This window comes from Artemia sp. Qi Xiang Cuo, chromosome 9 (genome assembly GCF_049724085.1).
Source record: "Artemia sp. Qi Xiang Cuo chromosome 9, ASM4972408v1, whole genome shotgun sequence".
In the NCBI taxonomy this organism is placed as follows: domain Eukaryota; kingdom Metazoa; phylum Arthropoda; class Branchiopoda; order Anostraca; family Artemiidae; genus Artemia; species Artemia sp. Qi Xiang Cuo.
The window spans coordinates 72,448,870-72,463,261 of NC_142802.1; the positions used below are offsets into that span (position 1 = coordinate 72,448,870).

Sequence of the window (14,392 nt, forward strand, 5' to 3'; positions counted from 1 at the left end):
TTTTGGAGATAGGGTATAATCTAATTCTCCCGCGCTCTCCGATGATGAACTTTTTGGACTTTTTGGCTTTTTGTTCTCACTGGTATTGTTCTCACTTTTGGAAATAACTAGGTTTTTCATAGCTATGATTTCTTCAAAGTTTTCCTCGTCACTATCATTTTCAAAATAATCTTGCTTGAAATTAAAAGGTTTTAACTCGGCTAACCGTGACCTAGGGGGTTCACCTTCCGCGTCGGACGAATACGCAGATGAGGGTCGCAATACCCATCTTTCTGGAAATTAGGCTCTTTTTATTCGACTAACATATGCCTTATAAGTTCTTCCATTATCGGGGTTTGCCATTTCACAAAGAAAACCGTTATCGTATTTTTTTATTATTCTATACAGTCCAGAGTATTTTATTGGAAAGTTTTTTGCCTACCATCTTTGACTCATTCTTTAGGTAGACGCAATCTCCTATCTTAAAATTTATTTTCCCCTTGACTTTGGGTAGGTTTCTTAGCTCTTGGCTTATTTTACATTTTTCCAACTCTTGCCTACCTATCTTGAAAGTTTTCCTCATCCTATTTATGAACTCTTGTTTGCAATCATCAGTGTTATTATAATGTTGTCGGGACTCAACAATATCATCATGCAGTATTCTGAAGTCGCGACCAAATAACAAATAAAAAGGACTTTCTTTAGTGGTCTCCGAAAAAGCAGTATTTATTATGTTGGTCAAATAAGGTAGGAATTGATCCCAGTCATTCTTGTTGTCTTTTGTACAAATTCTTTAGATAATAGAAAATATTTTATGTCAATTTTAGGTTTTAACAATAGCTTTTGGGTGATAATAAGAAGTCACCAATTTCTATATGTTAAGAAAACTCATTAAATCTTTTGTTACCTAAGAAACAAAACTACTTTCGTTATCGCTTATAACCTTGTTAGGAATACCAAATTTTAAAATAATTTCGTTAACGCTTTACACGTGGCGTACGCGCCTTGATTTTTTAAAGCTTTAGCAAAAGTAAACCTAGAAAAGTGATCTATAACTGAAAGAATACAAGTATGGTCCCTTTTGGAAACAGGTAAGCCTCCAATAGTTCCGTTTGAATCAAATGAGATAATATCGAAGGGGAACCTCGCTGTTGTGACTCTTCCCATTGGGGGGTTAGGATAAGCTTGGGTTTTTTTTCTCAAGCTACACGCTTTGCATGTACTTACAAAGTCTTTAAGTTTTGTTAATGCCGACGGGACACAGAAATATTGTTTTAGTTTATAGAAGGTTTTAATTATTCCAAAATGTTCACCTATGTCTGAATGAAAGTATTCAAAGGCAGGTATTATTAAGTTTTTGGGTAATACAGGTATTACTGAGGTTTGGTTTCTATTTGCCTCAGCTGTCTTAACTCTGCATAAGATTTCTTCGTCAATATCATAATAAAAATTATCTATTTCTTTTCTAAGAGTTTTGAATTTATCTGGTAACACATCATCGTTCACAAAATAATTAATAAGTGCTTGACATATTTCATCATCATTTTTATTTCTTTTTATATTATCCAAGGATAAGGGACAATAGTTGTTCTTATTTTCTTTTATTCTGTCTTTGACTTTGTTTTTCTTGTATTCGCGTTCACTCTTAGTATTGATAGCATTAATTTCGTCCTGCTCGGCTTCCGACGGAATATTTTCTGGGAATCTACTCAAGAAATCACAAGCTGCATTTTGTTTACCCTTTAAATATTCAAATTCGTAATCTAGGTCTTGATTTTCATAATCCATCTAGCTAGAATTCCAGTAGGGTTTTTAAAATTGCGCAAGTATTGCAGGCTTTTATCGTCTAAGCATAGCTTAAATTTTCTACCAATTAAATAGTGTCTAAATTTATCCAAGTGGTGGATTATAGATAATAGTTCTTAGTTTTTTGGTGGAATAATTACTTTCGCCTTTTGATAAAGTTCTGCTCGAATAGCATATAACTCCTTTTTTTGATTAGACGGTTCCTGTAGAGGGTCAGGGTTTTCTACCGGAATTATTTGAGATAGAATAGGACCAATCCCTTTTGAACTGGCATCAGTTGTAACCGCGAATTGTCCGTTTTCGAAATCAGGCAACGATAATATTGACTCAGAAGTGAGTGCGTTTTTGAGATGGTCTAGGGAAGTTTGAGCTTCCTGGGACCAGGTAATATTTTGGGAACTATTATTTTGATTTTTCCCTTTAGTTAATTCTGTTAGGGGGTTCACAATTTGGGCATAATTGAGTACTAATTTTCTGAAGTAGCCAAAAAGACCTAGAATTCCTCTTAATCCCTTCATAGTTCGAGTGGGTTTAAGATTTTCAACACATTTTATCTTGTCAGGGTCTGGATATATCTCTCCTTGAGACACCACTACTCCTAAAAATTTAATTTTAGGTTGAAATAATTTTACTTTTTCAGGCTGGCATTTTAAATTGCTTTTTCTGAATTTCTTAAACACTTTAGCTATTATTGCTAAATATTTTACTGCATTTTCAACTGCGCATACCACATCATCAACGAAGTGAATAATGTTTTTTAATCCTCTTAATAGGTGTAATAGGGATCTACATAGCGCGCTTGAACTTATTTTAAGTCCAAAAGGTACTATTAAGTATTCATAGGAACCCAATTCGGTTGTAGAAAACACAGTTTTATAGACATCTTCCTCTGCTATTTTTACTTGGTGATAGCCTTGGGTAAGATCTAAGGAAGTAAAAATTTTGTTTTTACTTGAGATAGAGTCAAGAATTTCGTCTATTCTCGGTAAAGAAAATTTATCACTGACTACTTACTTGTTAAGGGCTCTATAATCTACTACAAGCCTCTGGTCGCCATTCTTTTTTTGCACTAAGATGACAGGAGCGGAATACGGACTTATACTGGGACGTATAATATTATTTTTTTCTAATTCGTGAATCTTATTTTTCAACCACTCTTTACGCTTGTACGTTATATGATATGGCTGTTTCGCAACAGGATTACCGGTCGTTAAGGTTGAATTTTAATAGAACGGTATTATTCCGATGTCGTCTTCAGATGCGGAAAACATATCTTTAAAATTCCATAATAACTCGCATAATTTTTCCTTGAGTTCCAAGTCATTAATATGATCCATATTAAATTTGTTTAAAAACTGCGACTTAGTTAGGGGATATTTGTTATTTGAGGTATTAATGCCTTTAATTAGGTTTCTTTTAGATTTATTCCACTTATGTAAATCATTTTCCGAGGTAACTCGGATCTGAACTAGACATATTCCCGTTTTTATCGTAATCGTATCATTTTCATGATTATTAGTTACCCAAATAAAACTTTCTCCTTTTTCGTAAGATATAATCTGTTCTTCGCATAACAGATTTTCGGGAATTCCGTCGTACGGAATCGCAAAACATATTTCGGATTTGCAATTCACGGGTTCGATCATTTGTGATATTTGAATTCTTTGCATCGTTTTAGGAGGGATTTTTGTTTTTCGGATTGTGAACCCGTAATATATCTCTTCACTTTTATTGTCTATTAAATTTAGACTGGCGCTGTGTTTCTTCATGGCTTCCGCCAATAACGTTGGTTGCGCATGAACCGTGTTGGGGTTTACTACTTTTTTCCATAATTTCACTATTTCCTTGAGTTCGTTCGACCTATATCGTCACATATCTCCTATTTTTATTTTTCCAGATTCAATCCATTTATTATTTAAATTTACTTCCTTATTCTGGGAGGAGGGCAAATTTCAGGCAATACAATGTCCTCTTGGTGGCGAGAAATGAGGTTCAAAAGATTGTATTCTATTCACTGTTACATTCTCTTCCCCTACACTATTATCCTTTTTCACACCGACGGGTGGGGGAGAAGATTTTGCCGGGTATAAAAGCCTTTAATTCGCTACGTCTAAAATTACTTTATTTGACTTTAAAAAATTAGCGCCTATAATGGCTTCATACGGAAAATTTTTGCATATTATAAAATTTGTCGGAAAAAACTATTATCCTTTTTCACATATAGGCTAATTGAACCTTTTGCATCCAATTTATGCCCTGTTACACTAGTCAAATTGGGATTACTAAAATTCTTCCGTCGCTTAATATGCAGAGATAACTTATTAAATACGCATGAGTTTATTATGTTAACTGTTGCGCCATAGTCGAATAGTGCTTTAAAGTAAATATTTGCCACACAAAAATCATTGAATATAGGTAAAATATTATTATTATCACTAAAGGACGATACTATTATTGGGTAGGACCTATAAGAGATTCTGGCTCCCTTCTGGGTCCATTTTATTCTTCTGAGGGACCTGACGCGTTTCCCTGCGGGTTTATTTCATATGTTGGTGCTTGCAATAGAGATTCCATGGGCACTTCACCGGCTAATTGATTGACATTTGTCTGCTGATGTTGCCATGTATTATTACGGTGGTTCCGATTTCTTCCCAACCCGCATATCGTCTGTTCGTTTTGCGTTGTCGAAAAATTAGCATTTTCCGTCGGCATGTTTTCTGTATTTCTATTGAATCTCGTAGGATATACGATTCTTGCCCTATTCTGGTTTTGCCGAGTCTTTGAGTTTTGGAATCGATAATTATTTTGTCTGTTGGGGGGAGGGTTCGTGTACATTTGCCGGTTTGATGTATACAAATTCTGTTGGTACGCATTGTGAGGTAATGTTAGGTGTAATCCTCCACGCCTATACCCTTGTGCGCCACTGGCATTTAAATTTGTTCTCCCGAACAAATGGTTGCCATAATTTGGTGCCGTCGGGAATGACGAGTCAGTTACGGTCCTGATCCTAGAAAGGCACTCTCTTGCGATATGCCCGGGACGATTACAAATATAGCATTTTATTACCGTTGGATTGTTTCAATAATTAATTGGTTTAGTGGGCTGAAAACGTACTGTTTTGTGCCTAGTGGGTTCTTGTGTTTTATTTTTGTGTGGCACTGGCGAATTATCCCTTGAAAAGAAAGTTGGGTAAATCTCGTTTAACGGTCTTGCGGTTGATTCGCCTATGCTATTTATTCTTGATTTATTGTGGTTTGCTATAATCGTGTCAATTTCAATCATTCGTTTGACCTCCTGAACTGTCAGGTCTAACGTTTGAATATTTTTGGATATTACCATTCGATATAATTTTGGGGTAAGCCTTTGTAAAAAGGCATGTAATATAATTTTTTCATACATTTCTCCTGAACCTTTTCCAAATTTTGCTTCGGCTGAAACCCTTACACTATGTTTATATTCTCTCACATTTTGTGTTTGGTCAAAGCATACTGTCCCGTGTTTTAATTTATTTGTTGAACTTGTTTCAATAAATCTGTGTCGGAATGCTTTTAGTAATTTGTCAACCGTATATATTGGTATATTGTCATCATCCCCTACAGTATTTTCAATTTGCTTTAGGAAGGTTAAAGCCTATCCTCTTAATCTTAGGAGGAGCATGCTTATTAATGTTTTTAGCTTTGTTTTAGTTATCTCTACAAATTTGGCCAATTGGATATTAAATTAATCGACATCTGATTTTCCATCATATTGAGGAATAGATTTTGTTATTTCAACATTTTTCGCGACTAGTTTTTGCGCAATTACTAGTTCACTTATTTCCTCTGACATATTTTCAGTTTTTTTTAAATAATTAAACCAACTTTACAAAATTACACAGTCACAATTAATTGACTCTTTTCACTTAACCTATTCAGGGGAGAACTACTTATCTCCATATGAGATCTACTAAGAGGGTGTCTCTATTCATAGCTTAGGGGTTCTAGGCTTAGACTTTTTTTGTTATAAGTCTGTATCTATCCATTGATTTAAAATGAAAGAAAAAAAGTTTCTGTAGCATAACTAGTTCGCGTGATTCCTCCAAGCTTACGACCACGCCACTTGTAGTGGGTAGCTTTTTTTATTTGCTACGTGTAATTTGGGAGTAATAGTTCAATGAGGAATTAATTTGGATTGGGGAACCATCAGTCTAAGAGCGTAATCACATTTCCTAGGGTTATCTCCTCGTCAAGTACCTCTAATGTTGCGTAGAAATCAAATTCCCTGAGAGAGCGTTTTCCAATGGAGTACAGATGAACTAGTTACCTACTTTGCAGTGAGATACAGACATATATAAAGAACAAATGCAAATATAAAAGTAATAGATTTATTGAGACTTACATCTGGGTATACAGCAATGTACGAATATAGACAAGCTTCAAATCAATCGTTGCATACAGAATAATCTTTCCTCAGTCATTTCTATATTCTTAATGATCTCCAAATAATTTCTACATTCATTATGATGCCGAAAAACACTTTTTCCTACCATATAACACGGGTTCTGATTCTGAGCATTAATCACTATTTCACGATTGGCCCAACTCCTGTTGGAGGATTTCCCACCTTATTCTTATGCTTACAAAATACGATTATTATGCTGTCTGAAAGTCCAATAGTTTATTCGCAATATTTTGATCATTGAATGCTCACACTCCTAAGAGAACTTCAAACTTTGTGTAAAACAATGTCGTATGATTTTTGTCAAGTATTTTCGTGAAATTCAAAACCTGTCTCATTTGCTTTGTACCGCAATTCAACGAGCAGCTTTTTACATCTGTCTAGAGCCTTTGAGAATACCTCTCTATTGTTCTGTAAAACAAAGCGTGTGGAATGCTGCGAAGTATTACTATGTATTTTTGGAATTTATCGAGCTCTTATGCGAATATAATCATCTTTTTTTACTTGGTACCTTAAAGGGATATTTGGCTGAGAATAAAATGAGGTTTTCTTTTCCTGATTAGGAATTCAGACGAAAGTTTGAAATGGGATTTAAACTCAATTAGGGGAGTTTAATTTATATCGGAAGCATTTTTAAAAGGAAATAAGTTTTTCATATTTTAAGTAAATATTACATATTACTCACGCTACAATTGCAGATGCACTATTTTGATAAACTGGAATCACATAATATCTTTTGATTTAATTGAACATTTCCCTCAACATTCCTTGAAGTTTCAACTAAATACTCCGAGTCGTATCCGATCCAAATTCAATATGCGCTTTTTGACAACTTAGATGCATATAGTGCGCACATACGTTATTTTGACAGCATAAATATGCATAGCCTCTTTTGTATTAGATCAAACTACCCCTCACCATGTCTTGAAAATTTTAACTTAATACCCTTAGCTACTCGTGAGATGTTGTAGATACGCCTTTTTGAAAACCTGAGTACACATCATGTCTTTTGATTTAATTCAGCATCTCTCTGAACATTCCATGAAGTTTCAACTAAATATCCTTAGCTATATTTTAATGGATTTCAATGAGCCCTTTTGACAACTTGGATGAACATAGTGCCTTTTGATTCACTTCAACATTTTCCGGAATTTTGTAACTTCATGCTGTTAGCCGTTCTTGAAATATTGCACATACGCTATTTTGACAACATAGATGTACATAGCTTCGTTTGATTTATTTCAACCTTGCCCTTCCCATGTCCTGAAAGTTTCAGCTTAATACCCTTAGCTTCTCCTAAGATTTTGTAAGCAAGCCCTTTTGACAACCTGAATGTGCTTGGTGTCTTTTCATTTGGTTCAATGTCTCCCTCAACGTTCCTTGAAAGTTTCAACTGAATACCCTTAGCCATTCCTAAGATGTTGCAGATATGAAATTTTGACATCCTGTATGTGCAGAGTGTCTTTTGATTTAGTTCAACAGCCACCTGAACATGTGCTTAAGAATGAAACTTAGTAGCCTCTATTATAAGAATTTGTAACTAAATAATCATAGCCGTTCCTAGGATATGGAAAATATGCTCTTTTGACAAACAAGATACACATAGTATCCTATGAGTCATTTTAATATCCTTCTTGACATCACTAAAGTTTTAAAATAATAACCTCAGTCTTCTCAGACACACTCAGGATCAAACATCCTCCTTCCTAATAATAAATCTTGTGTGTCAGCAATGGGTGGTGTGCATAATTTATAACTCTTGTTACAGGGCTCTAGTGATTTCATCATCCCTTAGGGTATAGTAATTGGACACTATGAATATTTTGAACAAAATAGCAAATTCAAAATTTTTGAGTAATGTTAAAGGGGAGGCAGTTAAAAAAGGCGACAAGGGAGGCTGGTTGCCCGCCAGTCACTTTGTACTCTTTAAAAAGCCACTAAAACTTTTAATTTAAAATCCAACAAGCCCCCCACCAAAAAGCTTGTTGGATTTTCAATTAAAAGTTTTCGTTTCAAAACAAATATTCGGCAGCACCAGGATACTCCATCCCGAAGGAGTTAGGACTTCGTTTTTTAGTACAGATATTGACAAGGTAGTTTTCGGAAAATGCACAAACAACATCAGATTTTTGGCGTGCTGCCCATCAGATTTTGGTGGCGCGCCGTCAAAAATGTTTTCGGCTCTTATGTGCCAAATATTGCAGGGTGACGCCTGTGAATCAGAATTGTTCCAGGAACTTCCAAAAAAAATTTCTCCAGGTTTTGGAGATTATTTCTATGACTAGTCAGCTTAAATTAATCCGCTAAACAGCACCAAGATTTTGTTAGATTTGAGCTGATAGGGCACATTGATTTGAGTGGGGCTGTCACCTTATATCGGGCCCGCTGATAAGTTCTTCAGGTGAGCATTGGCAACTTAATAAAACCGATTTAAATATCGGCAAATGTAGCTATTTTAGCGAAAAATAAATTCTAATGCAGAAGAGTGGGCTTGTGCTAATAGGTATTTTTCTAAATTATTTAAAGCTCTGTTAAAATTGAATCAAAATAGTCTATTCTTAATCAGATTATTAAAGGGCAGAGTTTTTTATTTAGAAGCTCTATGTTATGTAATAAAAGATAAGCTAGCCTACCTAAGCTGATGAGTTGCTTCTCAGACCCTATGTTTCTTATCTTTCTTTTAAATTCAAATAAGGAACAATATTTTGGCTATACTTTTGTACATTACCTGTTTGGAACTCTAAGAATGAAAGAAAAATAGCCTGATTTAACTCCTATCTGATTTTCAGTTTTGAAATGTTGGCTAGCCTAGGCTAATGGTAACCAAGGTAATAGGGGCAGATCCAGGATTTTCTGGTAAAATTCTACTTTAGCTACTTTTGGCTATCTAGGAAAGGGGCTAGGTTAGGAAAATGAAACTTTCAGGGATGGGTCTAGATGGTGAAGTATGTGCCAGGAAGGTATTTTCAAGTAGCCTACCTACCTCAACTCCTCCCTCTAGAGGGTCCTGAAATTTGCCCACATGACAGGTCTATACCTAGCCTATTGAAATTTTGACAAAACAACATTTTACCTTAATTTTCAGTTATCAGTTTCTTTTTCTCTGGCTTTAGTTCTGAAAATGCAATTCCAGATATTTGAGTAGCCTAGAATTTTAAGCCATATCAATTATTTTTTTCAAAATTCAGGAAATGTTCTGAATATCTTTAAAACCTTATAGCCTAAATTGGGATTGAGCAAAGTTGTGAAGCTGAAAACAATTTTGATCTACTTCATTCAAGCAGAAGATCTATTTTGCAAAGTTTTACTTTATAACACACGGATTTTTAAAGGTCATCAAAGGTCAGGACCCTCTAGAGGGAGAAGGAGTGGAGGTAGGTACTTCTAAATACCTTCCCAGGACATACTTTAGCCTTTAGGCCCATCCCTGAAAGTTTCATTTTCCTAACCTAGCCTCTTTCCAAGATAGCCAAAAGTAGCTAAAGTAGAATTTTACTCAATTTTCTTTAACAGGGGGCACATAATAGGTTGCTCCAATAAACTTGCAAACAAAGAAATACTGGTAATTTGAAGGGAATATCTACAATTGTGCATTGTAGGCAGCCTAGGGAGCAGTAATACTAGGCTTACTGCTAACAGCTCATTGCAGCACTAAGCCACCTGAGGCCAACACCACTATGCACTCTCCTCTTCCATCCCTCTTTACTCCCTCCCAGGAAGTTCCCATTTCCTTTAAATCTTTCTTTTTGACATCCTCCCACTCCAACAGCAGACAACCTGGTTTCTGTTTAGTCCTAGATGGTTGGTCAAAAAGGACAATCTTAGGCAATTGGTCATCCTTCATCCACAGAATGTGCCCTAGCCATCTCAACCTTTCTCTCAATCTCAACCTTTTTGTACAGCCTACTATTTGAAATACAGTCAGTCATCTGGGTATCTGGAACAATTCATAGAGATATTCTCTAGAAAACATATAGCAAATCTTCATCTGCTTTTTGGTATGGTAGTGGAAATGGTCTTAAATTTAATCTAAAATCTGGTGAGGGTTAAGGTTCCGTCCCTTCCAAAAAATAGTAAGTTATAAAAAACACCCCACCATAAAAAAGCTGCTCACCCTTGACAGGAAAATATGATATTTAATATTTTCTGCATAATGTTTAGTATTTGCACTTCTGACCACTATAGTAAGTTAAGCTTTGTATTGTAAAAAAATGGCCTTGACCCATCTTTTAGAGTCATGCATTCTTTGTGACTATTTGTATTGGTCAATCCAATCAGCATCTCTCTTAACTATGTGGTATTGCTTTGTAAGTATGATGGTAACAAAGAGTAGGAAATGAGTACTAAGATTAAACTTGTATTCTTCAATGCAAGTATTTCATTTAATATTTTCAGCCCTAAAGATTCATTGCTTTGTCCAAAAAAAGATGAGAATTTGCAACATATTGGCTCAATCTTTGATTTAAAAGTTTGAAGATCAGGTGCAGAAATCTAAACTTCAAGGGAGTAACACATTAAGTGAATAACATGTCATTGATGCTTTTGAGAATCTGTTGGGCATGTCAGTAATAATGTAATACTGAATATAAACAGCTTTTTCCCAATAAAGGTAGACATTGTCTTGGTCATCTTGTGAGACAGTGGGGTAATTTGATTTTTTATTTTTTTTGCCAGTCATAGAATACAGAGTCATGTCCATTGCTTCCATAGCTTTCTCTGCATATTCAAATATAATCTGGAATACTTTATCATTCTCCCTCTTTTTATTTAAAAACTTTAGGGTTTTGGATATTTTATTTCTTTGGCTGAAAATAAATGTAATGTTTCAGTCTGCAGTAATCTGCTTAGTACAAGAGTTGTGCCAGTTATATCACTCAAATAGTAAACAGTAATAATAAAGTCAAAGGTTAGAATTGTGCACAGCAAGCAATTTGCTTTAGCTGATGAATAACTTTCACACCATGAAAACACAATTCTAAGAGCTTCAACTATTTTAGGCATATCATCTCTGAATTGCAATATACTTCTGTGACATTCAACCCAATGAGCAATCTTGTATATGATAACCTAAGACATTTTTAAGGACAAAATGTTGTTATGCTGATGCACTAAAAGAACTTGCAACTTCTTTAGTACCACCTACAGCATTCTTGACATTGGCTTTTAGTGCTCTTGGAAATCAATAGGTTAAGAGCATGATTTTTACAGCAACAGAGGCTGCTTCTTTTAGCAACTTTTTGGATCCCTGATACTGCCATTCACATTTCAGAAATATTGATACTGCATCTAGCACAGCTCATGACAACACAATTGTCAATTTTGATTATTCCAATGCCTTTCATTAGCTTGATGATTAATCCAATGTCTTCAATTAGCTTGAGCAAAGACTTGCCTAAAATTTCACCTGTAATGTTTGGTTCATGTTCAGTTATACCCTTATAGTTTGTTTTGGGAAGGTCCATAGATCCAACAAAGTCTTCTAAAATACTGCTGTAATTCACATAGTACAGAGAAGACTAAGTTGTGAGATATGTCATGTGTGGTAAGGTGATTCTTATGGTATTTAGGTGATGTAGTGGTAGATGTCTTTACTCTCCCTTTATAGGGGAGATAAACTCTGGCCCTAAGGTATTTAAGCTTTGATAGCGTGCCTTAGGCTATGACCAGACTAATGAGGCATACTAGCTGGGTATTTTCAAGAAACTAAATGTAGATTGTAGAGAGGTTGGCTGTAACACAATACTTTTATTCAGTTAACATATACTAATACAAGGTTTAATGAGATATATATATATTCTACTGGGACTGGTTGTCCCAAGTAGACCACAAGTCTCAGAAAACTATAATAATATATAATAAGATGCTTATAATAAGACACTTACAATAATCCGACAATATTCCAAGGTATTTCTAATAAGATAATAAATGGACAGAGATTCACCCTGCAAGTCAAAGAGTCCAACCCCAGTCTCAAAGATCTGAGTATATATATGAAAAACCAACCACATCCATCCAGCTCATTGACACACTTAGCCAGGAAATTGGTTATTGAGCAAGTTCCCTCCAAGCTTACACATTCCAGGATGTGTATCTTTATCTTAATAAAAAGTGGTATTTCGAAACTTTTGTATTTGCGTCATAATATTTTTACTAAATTCCAAATTGACTTAATTAGAAAGCTTTACCACAGATGAATCTGTGGTTTCATCCTATATCACACTATAAAATTGAGCTTTGTGGATTCTTTTTTTTTTATAGTACTTGAAGTTTCTTCAGCACAAAATTGTATCAAGTCATTTGCTGTCATCTTTCTAATATACCCCAACCCTGCCACTTCATTAGGGGGGAGCCCTCCCCCACCAACCTGGATCTGCCACTGCATTGTAAAGGTTTTTGACAATTCATCTTCAGTCCCCCTCTAATGGTCTCTTAATTTTTATATAGATTAGGGCTATAAAGGTCTAAAATTAGGACCATTGAGAAGGAAACATGTTAAGAAAATAATTCTTACTTCATATTATACAGATTAATTGTAACTAATATATTTTAACTACAGCTCCACTATACTTTACCCCTATCCCCCCCTCTATTTTTCAAATATATAGCCCAAATTATGTATTTCCAATGTTTTCTACCATGCATGTCTCTTGTTTCAACCCCTGTACCCATAAATTGAATCAACTGTGATGAAATAAGAACCAGAAAAAACAAGGGTGATGCATGGCAGAATCAAAGGGAAATATGTAATTTGGGCTATATACTTGCACATTTGGAGGGCTTGGGGATAAAGTGTAGTAGTGCTGCAGTCAAAACGTGTTAGTTACAATTTTTGTGCATATTATGATTTAAGAAGTCTTTTCTGTTTATGTTTCCTTCTCAATAGCCCTAATCCTAGACCAGTACCTTCAAGACCATTAGGCAGGGGGAGGGAGGGTTAGGGATGATTTGTCAAAAACACAAAACCATACACATTAGCATAAACTTGGCAATCTAAAAGTGCCTCTCTCTTTGTTCTAGCATGATTCCTTCTGAAGAGTGGCTATTCTAGACCTATACTGGTTACTAGCATGACAATTACATTCCAACCCTCCCCCATCCAACAGGGCTAGGTATAGCCATTTTATATCATATTTGTATGTTTTTTATCTTTTTGTGTTATTTTTTAGTATAAAAACTTTATATTTTAGCAATAAAATTTCACTGTCTTAACTTAAGGTCTTATCAATCATTTGATTTTCATTTTAATGGAAAAGCAGTATAGTCTAAGAAATCACTTTTTATTTTATTGTTTTTCCTTCTCTTTTCTTTTGTTTGTTTTTCCTTTCTTTTTTTCTTGTGTTAACATGTTTAATCTAGTTTTCTTTTCTCTCTCCTTTTTTCCTGTTGATAAAAACTTTTGAATTTTGAGCTGAACATTCAAACTTTCATATTATATTTATTTCAAGAAAATTTTGAAGTTCTTTTTGTGTTTTTTTCTCATTTTCTATGTTCCAGTACAAAGATTATGTGTAACTTGTAAAAATGGGAACTGACATCAAAACAAAAACTATCAATGTCATTGAGTATTTGGTGATACTTGGCATTTTTTCAGTGTAATAATAAAGATAGTCAATTTAATTAGTGTTAAAATTAAAGCAGTAATAATTGGTAAAATTAAAGCAGTAATAAGTGTCTGATCTCAGTTCCTAACAGACAAATGATTAAACAGCTTGAAAAAATGGCAAGTTTCACCAGACACTAGATGGCATTGATTGTTATTTTTTTGTTGTTTTTATACTAGTGCCAGTTTCCACACCTACAAGTTACCCATACTCTTTGTTCCAGTATGTGTTAACTTGTTTAATTGAATTAGTTTTTCTCCTTTTTTTCTATTGATAAAAGCTTCTAGATGGGAAATTGAATATTTAGACTTTCATTAGCATTTGTATGAAAAAGTTTTTTGTTTTTTTTTATTTGGGGGCAGGATTTTCATCTTTTTATGTTGTTTTCTAGTATGTTTTTGTTTTTGTTTTTCTTTTTCTTTTTCTCATTTATGAAGACTTGGCGCAAGGGGTTTCGTTTCTTCAATGGTAACTGTTTTAATTAAAAGCTTCACCTGTTAAACCTACCAGTACTATGTTTTATTTAATTTTAACTATAAAAATAGATAAGAAAAAAGAAGCACAGAAAA

At 34.5% G+C, this 14,392-nt stretch overlaps 1 protein-coding gene across 1 annotated transcript in view; it reads left to right on the forward strand.

The window, feature by feature from the left end:
• The first annotated feature begins 8,636 nt into the window (after window positions 1-8,636).
• The window catches only part of LOC148949007 (epimerase family protein SDR39U1), a 100,763-nt gene continuing 95,007 nt past the window's right edge, over window positions 8,637-14,392 (forward strand). The window contains exon 1 of the mRNA XM_089094172.1: window positions 8,637-8,725. Within this exon, the coding sequence (XP_088950298.1) occupies window positions 8,698-8,725 (28 nt within the window). The 5' untranslated portion in view covers window positions 8,637-8,697. The remainder of the gene's footprint in view (window positions 8,726-14,392) is intronic.